This window comes from Delphinus delphis, chromosome 4 (assembly GCF_949987515.2).
Source record: "Delphinus delphis chromosome 4, mDelDel1.2, whole genome shotgun sequence".
NCBI classification, from domain to species: Eukaryota; Metazoa; Chordata; class Mammalia; order Artiodactyla; family Delphinidae; genus Delphinus; species Delphinus delphis.
This window is the reverse complement of record NC_082686.1, coordinates 133,414,852-133,427,050: the sequence shown is the minus strand read 5'-3', so window position 1 is coordinate 133,427,050 and position 12,199 is coordinate 133,414,852. Positions and strand designations below refer to the sequence as shown.

The window sequence follows — 12,199 nt, the reverse complement described above, 5'->3', positions numbered from 1 at the left end:
CTCTACTTCTGTCTTTCCGGGGTACTTGTGTCTTTTGAGTGTCTGTGTCACTACCCTTCTGGCCTTAATGCCAGGACCTGCCCTCCTACTGTGCACATAAATACAAAATCATAGAAGGAGGTACAGGAATTATAGAGAACCATTGAAGTTCCAAGTGATAAATGGGGAGAAGGAAGGAGCCTCTTCACTGTCTCTAGGGCTCCAACTTTCTGACCCGTGAACATTTCAAGTGTTTGTGCTCTTACCCAAAACAAATGCTGACTTTATTGTGGTCAGAAAAGCTTCTTTTCACCATTTCGGTCTCCACAGAACCTGGCCAGTAGTTGTTCATATGTTTATTCCATTAATATACCACTGCCTCTGGCTGGGTTGTTGTTTTTTTTTTAATTGGCTGTGTTGGGTCTTCATTGCTGCACGTGGGCTTTCGCTAGTTGTGACGAGTGGGGCTACTCTTTGTCGTGGTGTGCAGGCTTCCCATTGTGGTGGCTTCTCTTGTTGCGGAGCATGGGCTCTAGGCACACGGGCTCAGTAGTTGTGGCTTGTGGGCTCCAGAGCGCAGGCTCAGTAGTTGTGGCGCATGGGCTTAGTTGCTCTGCAGCGTGTGGCATCTTCCCAGACCAGGGCTCGAACCCGTGTCCCCTGCATTGGCAGGCGGATTCTTAACCACTCTGCCACCAGGGAAGTCCCTCTGGCTGGTTCTTTATTTTGCTGACTCCCTTTCTTTCTCCCACAGCTTTAAGCAATCTTGAAAGCTCTCCTGCTGGTTCATGATTCACTGGCCCTGCCCACACAGAGTTCAGCTTCAACTGCTGCACTTGTGGATGATTTCCTACACCTGCCTTTCATTCATTTTCTCTCACATTCAGACTTATAAAATCTACCTCTAATGTATCCGTGCTACATGTACTAGGTACATTGGTTTGTATGTTAATCTTTTTTGTTGGTTTTTTATTGTTTGTTTGTATTTTGACTGTGCCGTGCTGCGTGTGAGATTTCAGTTCCCTGACCAGGGATTGAACCCATGCCCCCTGCGTTGGAAGCTCGGAGTGCTAACCACTGAACCACCAGGGAACTCCCCTGTTAATTTTTGTAACAAGGTATTAGGGGATCTGGTTTATAGATGAAGAAATGTAGGTTCAGAGGGATCATATAGCTAGTTAGGGACCTATAGCTAGAGGTTATTCGGGCTGTAACTTGGAGTCACTGCACTTGATTATTACGTAGAACCTCACACTCAAAACAATGTAAACATTAGGATGTCTGAGTTCTATCCTTGATTCTGCTGTAGTTGACTCTGGCGGTGAGCTGCTTGCTTGTACCAGCATTTCATCATCTAGAAAGTATGGAGGTTGGACTAGGTTCCTAAAGCCTCTTCTCACTTAGCTAGTTATTATTCTAGATGTAAATCTAGGATTGCTCATAGTGCAGGACCTGTTGCAAGTTCTCTAGTCCTGAGAGTCAAGGTGGTTTCTCTCTACGTAGAGTGATCCCACGGTGTGCTGCTTCTGTTTGGTGGGGATTTAAGCACCAAATCAGTGGATTTTACATAGGTGATAGATTTTTTCCCCCTCAAATTACATAATACACTTATTGTCTTACTAAATTGTATTTCCATTCTATTAAGGAAAATTTGTGTCCATTGACTTAATGATTTTTAAACAAAAAATACATAGTTGATTTGTTTTAATTATTACTACTTTAGAACTTTAGGTATAACATGGAAAGACATGTGGATTGGTTCATTTCCTTTCTCAGTATTTTCCCCTAAGTTTATAGCCATTGTATCCATTTATAAAATAACTTTATAGTACTAAAGCATTTTTAATCAATACTGGAGAACTATTTTGATATTACTGTATTGCATTATAACATGATACATTCATTAGTAAAGAATTATAATGAAGACTTTGTAATGGTCTACGTTTTATGTCTTAGTATTCTTATTCATGTATTTAAGTATTTGAGGTTTTTAACACAAATTCTACATTGGGGTCTGATTTTCATTTTGGATGTGCTCTGTATAAAGGTGGCTTTTCTAGACTATATATAAAATGATGTTTCTTTGATTTTTAATAAAAAGAGCTAGTACCTTACTGGATAATTATATCAATTAAAAAGGATAGTTTTGTTTTGTAATTTAAGGGTGATTTATTAGCAGAAAGTATAAAAATGAAGTACTACATTTTCAGTTGTTATTTATCCAATTTGGACTATATATAACTAGTATTTCAGGATATTTACTTAAAATATTTTATGTAAAATATTTCAATTTATTTTTTTCTTCTTGTTGCAGGAGCTAGAGTTAATGCCAAAGACAACAAATGGTTGACACCTTTACACAGAGCAGTTGCATCTTGTAGTGAGGTATGAAATTTCTCTTAGTAAATATTTTGTATATAAAATCATTAAGTAGGCCTGCCTATGAGTCCATATTCAAATTCTGTATTTTCAAAAAAGGAAAAAGCAACTGAAAATACCTAGACTGGTCACTTTACTTTGGAATTTGTTCAAACCAAGTTAATTGTTCCATTTTCCTTTTGTGACTAAGGCCTCTTGGAGAGTCTGAAGTGGCAGAGAATAGAAAACCCTGCTTCTGTACTTCTTACAAGAGAGCAGTTGTTTTTCTATCTTACAAATTCCTCCTCAAGGCTTTTCTCTGCTGACTGGTTCACAGTAGCCTAATAGACATGTTGCAGAGGTTCTGCTGGTTGTGGTCAAGAAATAATCTCAGCAGTGTGTAATGACTAAATGAAATATTGTTTAGGTAAACACTGAAATTAGTTTCAGAAACATTACTTGATCTCACATGTTGCCAGTTCTAAATACAATCTTAAAATATGTTAGGTGTCTTTATGAGGAAGAACAATTCCTTTTTATTTATAATCCTGTGTATTGTTTGACCTTCAAGATAACTGACATTTTGGGAGAAAGTTCATTTTTATATTTGTCATATCTTCTAGTCCTCATAACATCCTTGTAGGATAGATATTTTAAGGAACTGTGTAGTTAATAATTTGCCAGAACCACTCAGCTGTTGAGTAGCAGAGATGACACAAATACCTGGACCCTCTTTTTTTCTGTCATTTTACTGCCTTTCTAAAATGGATTGGGTACTTTTTACAGATGCATTGTGCCCAAAGCACCCCTTTTACCTATCTTACGATAGTTGAAAACATTTTTTAAATAAAAGGTGGGACTGTATAAATTAATGTTTTCTTCAGTTATTCAAATTGTGGGAGACGAGGGAGGGTGGCTACTGCTGCTTCTCCCCATCATGGGGCCAGATAGTTCTGGAGAGAGAAGGGGAACACATGCCGTGGGAGGATGTTTCCCCAGGAGAAACTGGGGGCGCTCCTTTCTGTTCATTCTTCTTTGTATTCCTCATTTCGAAGTACACCTTGAACCCCAAATGAGAGTTGGGTGAGTGAAGAAGAGTGGAGGAGAAGGTGGCTGGAAGGGAGGGACTGTAAATGCTGCGGTGTGACAGAGGCGGTCTGTTGACCATAAGCCTCTGGATCGGGAGAGGACGGTGGTCCTTGGTGGCTACAGCTAGTGAACTGTGGGACTTGGATCAGGAGACACTGGCTTCAGATATCACCTGCCACTTTCTAGCTGTGTGATCTTGGGCAAATCTGGGAATTCTGAAAACTAAGACCTATTGACCAAAATACTTTGAACTCTGAAATTCATGGTAATGTTTTTAAGTTAGTGGTTAGCCCTCTTGCAGTGAAGTTTCTTTAAATAAAGGCGGTTAATGAAGATAAACATTGCCATCATGGCAACCTATTGATAAATTAGTCATACTTACCTATTTTTTGGTATGACTCTTGGAAATATGACTATTAAATTTAGTGGAGTTTTGTCAAATTAAATAATCAGAAAGAACACTTTGTATATTTGTAGAGATTATAAAACAGGCCAAAGATTCTTTAAAAAAATAATTAATGTTAAAGGCAGATTGCAGGTTCTACCCAGAGGCCTAACTGCTGATTTTTTAAAACTCTGTACGTGGCTTGAACTTAAGGGCAAGCTGTAGGTTAGAAAGCAACAGATCCTAATAAGTTTAAGTTTAAGCTTTTCAACCTAAAAAAGGTTTAGGCTTTTCATCCTAAAAACTACTAGGCTATGTAGTATTACTACTCTTCTGCAGGATTATGGGAAACAGCTATAAAATGTAACCATTCCATAAAAATATAACTTCTGTAAACCCTGAGCCCTAAGGATTATTTTTCTTTTAAAAGGAAAATGCCATGATTAGGAAAACTGCTAGGAAACCTAGTCAAGATTATCAGTTTCACTGGTGTTCTTTTAATTATTCTTGTCATATCCTAAGAGCAAAAGAAAGCTATACTTACATTACTTACTTCATTTAATAGAAAACATAACCGCAAAGGGGTATATAAAAAGGCAAAATTTTAGGTAGCTTTTGGTTTATGTTTTTGAGATACCATGAGAGAAGTAAGCTATACAGAAGATGATTAGAGTGACTATTTTCTCACTTCTCCCAAGGACAGAGATGACTAGCATCGCTGAAGATGCATAGTAAGGAAGTTAACTCCTCACAGACAGTGGATGTCTTAAGGCTTAATTCCCTCACTGAACTTAGGTTTAGAAAGACTGCTTCGGGTTAACTATACCAAGTTCCCCAGCTCTCCTTCCGTGACATGGTTTCCATGCACCTGGTCATATTGTCTGGCTGCCGCATCTTTTCTCCACCACTGGTTTGTGACTGTCAATCTTGAAGTGTAGCATACAATCTAGCTCTCCATAAATGCTGAATATTCTTCTGAATAAATCAGTTTCTGAATATTAGGGCTTTGTGAGTGTGTGTGTGTGTGTGTGTGTGTGTGTGTGTGTGTGTGTGTTATTTATTTATTTATCTATCTGTCTATCCATCCACATAACACTGGATCCTCTGAAGGATATGCATTTATTTCTTTAACCTAACTCCAGGAATTAACATTTTAGTTCTATCAAGATAACTGAGTTTAAAATATATTATCATGTGAGGTATTAGTGGTTCACCCAAACATTGTGTTTATTTGGAATGCGTTAGCCCTTCTTTTCCCTGTGCCTGACCGTAAGCTATGAATAAATAAATACTCTTTGGATATAATTAGTTAACCTTTTGTTATCACCCCACCCCCATATTTCTTAATCTTATTTAAATCAGTGTCATAGAGTATTACTTGTTTGTTTGAAGTCAAGGCACACCTGCAGCATTTCTTACACATGCATACCCTCTAATAATGGAAAAATCGGGATCAAGGTTACTATGGTAATTCTGTCATTAGTAAAACTATATCCTTGGTTATCTCTACATTTTTTTTCTAAATGCTTGTAATGTGTTGCTAATAAAATCTAGAATTTTACTAGGGTAAGACATCAGGCTCATTGGTTTGTAATTTCCAGAAATTTACCTTTTAAAATTTTTTTTTTGTTTTTGTTTTTGAATCTCCTGTCTTTAGAGAGTTCTTTAGTTTTCTCTAAATTTTCAAAGATCACTGCTATTGTGATATGGCACTGACGTATATTATTCTGAGTAGTAAATGATGGATGTATTAGTCAGCTCAGCTGCCATAACAAAATACCATAGACTGGGTGGCTTAAACAACAGAAATGTTTTTTCTCACAGACGGGAGGCTAGAAGTCTCAGATGAAGGTCCAGCAGGGTCAGTTTCTGATGAGGACTCTCTTCCTGGCTTGCAGATGGCTGCCTTCTCACTGTGTCCTCACATTTGGTCAGGGAGGGGGGAATCTCTCTCTCCCTCTTCCTTGTCTTAGAATGCCATCAGTCTGATCAGGTTAGGGTCTCTCCCTTATCATCTCATTTAACTTTACCGCTTTGTGGTGGGGGGTGGTTAGGACTTTGACACGAATTGTGGGGTACACAATTAAGTGTCCCCAGCAGTGGACCCAGGGTCCAAACAGTCTTAGTCGTTGTGTTTACAGCCTTCTTTAGGTGCCATCTTACCCACCCTCAACCATAAACTGGATTTATTCTTGTTTTTCTGTGAAACGAAAGTATAGCTTTGATTTTTCTGTTCTTGCTGATGGAACATAAGTATTCCATACACTTTTCAGAAACTTAAAGGTATGCGTTGTGAATTCTAGTTGGAAATAATTAAGGCAAGCCTGGCATCTATAGTATGCTGTATTTGCCTAGTTTATCCAATTATAAATTCTTCATTTTGTTTTTAATTATTTTCTAGTACATCTATTTCCCAGGATGGTATTAGTGTTACTCCCTAAGTCACAAAATACCCTTCTTGAGGATGAAGATTGAGAATCCTGACAATGTTTGTACTTTGTTCTCCACGATTCTGAGTATATATTCCTCTGTGTATCTTTTTCCCTATATTCCTTTTTCTTAATTGAAATATAATTTACAGTAAAATGCACAGACTTTAAGTGTGTAGTGTTGAGTTTTGGCAAATGTATACACCCATGTAACCTTTCTCCCAATCTAGATTTAGAAGATTCCATCACTCCAGCACGTTCCCTCATGTCCCTTTTCAGTCAGTCCCTCCTGTCCCCAGAGGCACCTCTCAATTGCCTGTTCTAGAATTGCCTGTTCTAGAATTTTATAAAAATGGAATCATACAGTATGTACTCTTAATGTCTTGACTTCTTTTGAGATTAGTCATATTGTTGTGTACATTAGTGGTTCATTTCTTTTTATTGCCGAGTAGTGTTTCCTGTATGGATGTACAACAGTTTATCTATTTTCCTATAGGTGGACATTTACATTTCTTGTTTTTGGCTCTTATGAATAAATAAAATAAAAAATAAAATAAATAAAAACATTCTTAGATGGGTCTTGTTAAAATTTCTCTTGGATAAATAGCTGGATTGGAATTGTGGGGTCACAGGGCAGGCCTCCATATGTCTTTACTTAGCTACTCAGCAGGTTGATAGATTGATGGGCGTCTCTCCAGTCTTTTGCCAGCCTTGCGCTGGTTCCCATATTTCAGCAGTTCTGATTACTTTTTATTTCAAAGGCTATGTGCAAATCATGAATAATACTATTTTGCTTAGTCTTCCTTGCTACTTTGCATAGTTAGTTATTTTAATCTTTTGAACAATCTTATGTACGTTAGGTTTTTTTGCTTCATAGCAGACTTGAGATGAGTGATGGACAGGTGCTCTTTCCCCTCTTTACTGATAAGAAAACCAAGGGTCAGTTTTACTAGACTTGAATAGTTATACCTTGTAGATGACAGAACTGAGGTGATTTGGTTCTGGTCCTTTTCATTTCATATGTAGTTTGTTGTTCATCTGCCAAAAATAGGATGATCACTGTAAGGAGAAAAATTTTGCTACGTTTAGTTCTGATTATATTGCTTAATATTGATGGCATACTGGATTCCTTTCGATTTTGCCATGAGTCCAGTTTATGGATGTTCTGTGACATTTTTCTTGTGCTTCTGGGAGACCAATCCCTTTGAATGATAAATTCTTAATTTGCCTTGTTAACACCAACTTTCCGACCAGGTAGCATCACAACAAAGACTTCTTCCCTCCCTCCCTCCCTCCCTCCCTCCCTCCCTCCCTCCCCTCCCCTCCCCTCCCCTCCCCTCCCTCCCTCTCTTTCACTCTCTCTCTAATGAATTAGATCCTAGTGATTTTTCATTTTGTAAAATATAGCATGTGGAATACTTTGGGAAGTAGTATGTTTAAATTTTTTTATATTTAATGGCAAAGTGATAAATCTACTTTTTAAAGCTTTGAAAGTATAAATTAATTGTATCTCACCATCTAGAAAAGCAATATTAGTAATGAATGTTTTTGAAGGATATTTGTCAGTATTTCTTGTACATTTTGATAGAGACTGATTGTTGTGCCTTTAATTGGAGGATAGAGAAAGGGAATGTTTTATTTTGATGTATCTTGCATGGCTCTGAGTACTGCCTTTAGTTCAAGCTATTTTGTTTTCTGGCTTGTTTATAGCAGGTTCTGCCAGAACTATTTTTATTTTCTCAAGAAATTTTATTTCCTTCATGTGTGTACAATTTCTAAAGCTGTTAACTCATTTGTCTTGTATATCTTCATATGTTTTAGGAAGCAGTTCAGGTACTTTTGAAGCATTCTGCAGATGTTAACGCTCGAGACAAAAACTGGCAAACACCTTTACACATAGCGGCTGCTAATAAAGCTGTAAAGTGTGCGGAAGCTTTGGTCCCTCTGCTGAGTAATGTAAATGTGTCTGATCGAGCAGGGAGAACTGCACTGCATCATGCAGCTTTCAGTGGACACGGGGAGGTAAGTGGTATTCAGTTAGACAGTGATTCTCTCTCTCTGCGTGTGTGCCCGCCCCCCCATTATTAATGAACTTGCCTATTTTGCTCATTTTTATTTAATTTTGCCTTTTTCAAACCCTCAGACTTCTTTTCATGATAATTCATGATATATAGCTTTCTCAAATTTAGAAATTTATTTATCAGATACAGCCCCTGCACTTGAATTTCATGGTAAACCTGGGGAGATAAAGGACAACACTGCCAACTGTAACACAATGTGAAAAGTATGTTCTGTCATTGCAGGAAAAAATGTCTAGGAAGGTGGAACAGTTTCATTGTTCTCCCAGAAAGATGGTGACAAAGGAAGGTGGAGTGTAGAAAACCTTTTTTTTTTTGCGGTACACGGGCCTCTCACTGTTGTGGCCTCTCGCGTTGCAGAGCACAGGCTCCGGACACGCAGGCTTAGCGGCCATGGCTCATGGGCCCAGCCGCTTCGTGGCATGTGGGATCTTCCCGGACCGGGGCATGAACCCATGTCCCCTGCATCTGCAGGCGGACTGTCAACCACTGCGCCACCAGGGAAGCCCAAAAACATTTTCTTATAGTTTATTTTGAACATTTAGTCAAGAATTCTTTGATGACAGACCATCAAAAGAAAACAATTTAAGAAAATTAATATTTAGTTATCTTATACAAGGAGTATTGGTTAATGTTAAGTGTGCCATAGCAAAGAGTGGGGTTTATGTATGTACATGGAAGACTTAGGAAAGAATGAGACTCAGAGTTAGAAGAACCTTTGAGGGCAGCTTGTCCAGTCCTCCATTTTTGTTGCAGACACAGAAACTCAAAGAAGTAAAAATGGTGGTCCTACTGTATAGCAGAAGGAACTATATTCAATATCAATTCTTTTCCTGTAGTAGAAAAGAATCTGGAAGAAACATATGTATATATAAAACTGAATCACTTTGCTATGTACCTGAAACATTGTAAATCAACTATACTTCAATTTTTTTTAAAAAAAGAGGTAAAGTGACATTCCCAAGATTCCATGGCTGAGGGTTAGTCACTGCAGTGCTGTTTTCACTGTTCTCGGCTTTTGCAACATAAAGAATTCTTGTCTCTGCTGCAGTTCAGGTCACTAGATGAGTCCCTTTTTGACATCTGGAATGCCCTTTCTAATGGGGAAACTATTGTAAATATGCTTGAACCTAATGGAAATGACTTTTTTGGTACATTATGAGGTAAGTAGACTGTGCAGTGACCTTCAGGTCTAATCATATTACGGACACTGCATCTGTGTTTGAATTAAATTTAAGAGGTTTCTGGGATCAGAATGCACTTTGAATTTTAATAACACTTTGGGCTATAAAAAGGAATAAAACCTGTTGTTAAATACTCTCCCTTTAGACTTTCCAGATTTGTGCTTAGTTGTTCATAAAATACCAGGACACAAAGTGGCATCTTAAAAAGATGCTGATGCCTGACTTCAGTAACCACCATAGTGAAACCTTTTTTCGTATATTGTCCTGTTGTTTATTAAATTATGTTAAAGCATCTTCAGTATATAGTCTCATCTTTCCTTTCTACAGATGCAGAAATTCAGTGCCAGAGAGCTTGAGATGAGTAGTTTTCACGATGGATGTTCATGAACAGTTCTGCTTCTGAATGTTGATGAAACTGTGTTTATTTTTATTCCAGATGGTGAAACTACTCTTGTCTAGAGGTGCCAATATTAATGCTTTTGACAAGAAAGATAGACGTGCTATCCACTGGGCAGCATATATGGGTATGTGTATTTTAAATTTATTTTTTGACATTAAGTATTAAGGAAAAGTTGGACATTTCGTTCTTGCATTTGGTATAACATGTCTTTTGGGGTAGTGAGAAGTTGCACCATATCTGAGTTTGCTGCCCAAGTGGAACCAGCCTGGGAGTCAGGGGAGGTTTGCCAGGACAGGAGTACATTAGGTCCAGTTCTCCTGAAAGCTGTTTAAAATTAATTGTTTACTTTTAAAGGGAGAGATGTCCTAGACACAAGTTTGGGATACAGAGTTTAGATTGGTGTTTACTAAAAGCCCATTCTCATACCCATCCTGAACCCATCCTTGTTTGTATGGGAATATTAAGGTAGAAGTTGTGAAGATGTATTAAGAAGCCTGTTATCTTGTGCCAAGCACTGTGTTAAATAGGCATATCACGTTTGATTTCTACCACAGTAAGAAACTGAGGTTTAGATATCAGCTTTTCTGCTTTTAACATTCTTGAGGGAATTCCCTGGCAGTCCAGTGGTTAGGACTTCTTGCCTTCACTGCCGAGGGTGTGGGTTCCATCCCTGGTCGGGGAACTAAGATCCCACAAGCTGCTCAGTGTGACCAAACAAAGAAAAAAAAGGATTCTTGAAAAGTCTTAGGATCTGCACAGTTGCAGTTTGAAACTAACAGAGCTCATGGGAAAATGGTCCTGGGGCAGACTGCTTAAAACCTACGCAACTCCACGAGCAGAGCACTAACGAAAGCATTAATGGGTTTTTGAGGTAACTGGGACAGCCAGGGAGGAGAAAAGTCAGGCTTCCACAGGATACTTTAAAACGCACAGAAAGAACAGAGCAGAGATGCTGGCCTGCGGGCGCTAAGACCACGCAGGTCGAAGTGTATCTCAACCTGCTGCAAACCTTGCAAGTCCCGTAGGGCTAGGCTGTGCCTCTGGAAGGAAGCCGTGGGTGGGGCATCTTACAATAGAGCTGAAGAACTCCTTTCTTTGCAGCCATGGAGCTCAGGGCTTTTTCTTTTCCTCCCAACAGTCTATTCTGCTTCTGCTCTTCTTGCTCCTCTGACTTAGGAAAAATTACATGGACTGACGGACCACATAGTGCTGGTCTCATTCCCATGTGCCTCTCATACTGACTACAGAGACAGTCTAGCCCCTCTTCTCACAGGCATAGCTTATCCTCACTACTCGCTGCCTTTGCTTTTGTCTTTTCCTAGCTCTCACTTAAAATTCGAAGGTTGATAGAAGATTATTAATTTTAAAAACTATATAAAATTGTAAAATACAAAAATGTAAGAAACCAAATGAACTCAAACCAGTTGACGGTAACCCCAAGGTCCAGGAAAATCCTTTGCCCATCATGGAAATAACTCTTGGACTCTTGGTGTTTCTCTCACACCAAAGGTTTGTGCCTCCAGTTATGTCATGGGCACTTTTCTTCTGTTAACTGAAGGTAAAACATCCAGAAGCAAGTCTCCTGTGGTGTCCTAAAGTGCCCTCCTCACAGCCTGTAGGTTTTCTGTATTTTAAGTCTTGGGGATTTTTCTGAATATTCTGGAATAGCTTATTCTTGACAGTTCAGGAACAGATAGTCTGTGATTTTAAACTATATACCTTATATTAAAAGGTTCACACATTAAGCAGAGGGTGTCAGGCCTTTTATCTCCAAAGAATTAAACTTGGCTAAACAGCTGTTTTCATAAAATTGAAGGCCAAGGAATTTTGTGGGTTGCCTCTAATTGAGCTCCCAGAGTAGCTGGGTGTGTATATCTCAGAGGCCCTTGGATGGCTTTGTTTTCCTTGATCTACTAAATGTCATTTTTCAGGCCAATTGTGGATTGTAAAAGATATTCTGTATTTCTTGGACCTCATAGTCCATTTAATTTTTGAGCATAAACATTCAGAGATTCATAATTTTCCTTTCCCTGTCTCTTCCTTCCTTTAAGCTTGGAAAAAGAGGAGTATTGACACACAGTTTCTAAAACCATTCAGTTGTTTTAGGTGTTCAGGATTAAAAAGGAGCTAAATATATGAAAGTAGGGAGTTACTGCCTGGTCTCTTAAGACAGGCCTTAAGTCCAGGTCATTGACACCTCTAGAGAATCTGCCAATATTAGCCTAAGAGACATTACATTATTGCATTACATGTCTTCTTGTAATTTATTTCTCACAGGCTTCTGTATTTGCCCTGGC

The 12,199-nt window shown here is 38.6% G+C and overlaps 1 protein-coding gene across 6 annotated transcripts in view; it reads left to right on the top strand.

Moving 5' to 3' along the window:
- ANKRD28 (ankyrin repeat domain 28) overlaps nucleotides 1-12,199 on the top strand; it is a 186,682-nt gene that overhangs the window by 117,424 nt on the left and 57,059 nt on the right. For all 6 annotated transcript variants that reach the window (XM_060011496.1, XM_060011495.1, XM_060011492.1 and 3 more), the window contains 3 exons: nucleotides 2,294-2,364; nucleotides 8,062-8,262; nucleotides 9,939-10,026. In XM_060011496.1, coding sequence (XP_059867479.1) covers nucleotides 2,294-2,364; nucleotides 8,062-8,262; nucleotides 9,939-10,026 — 360 coding nt within the window. The remainder of the gene's footprint in view (nucleotides 1-2,293; nucleotides 2,365-8,061; nucleotides 8,263-9,938; nucleotides 10,027-12,199) is intronic.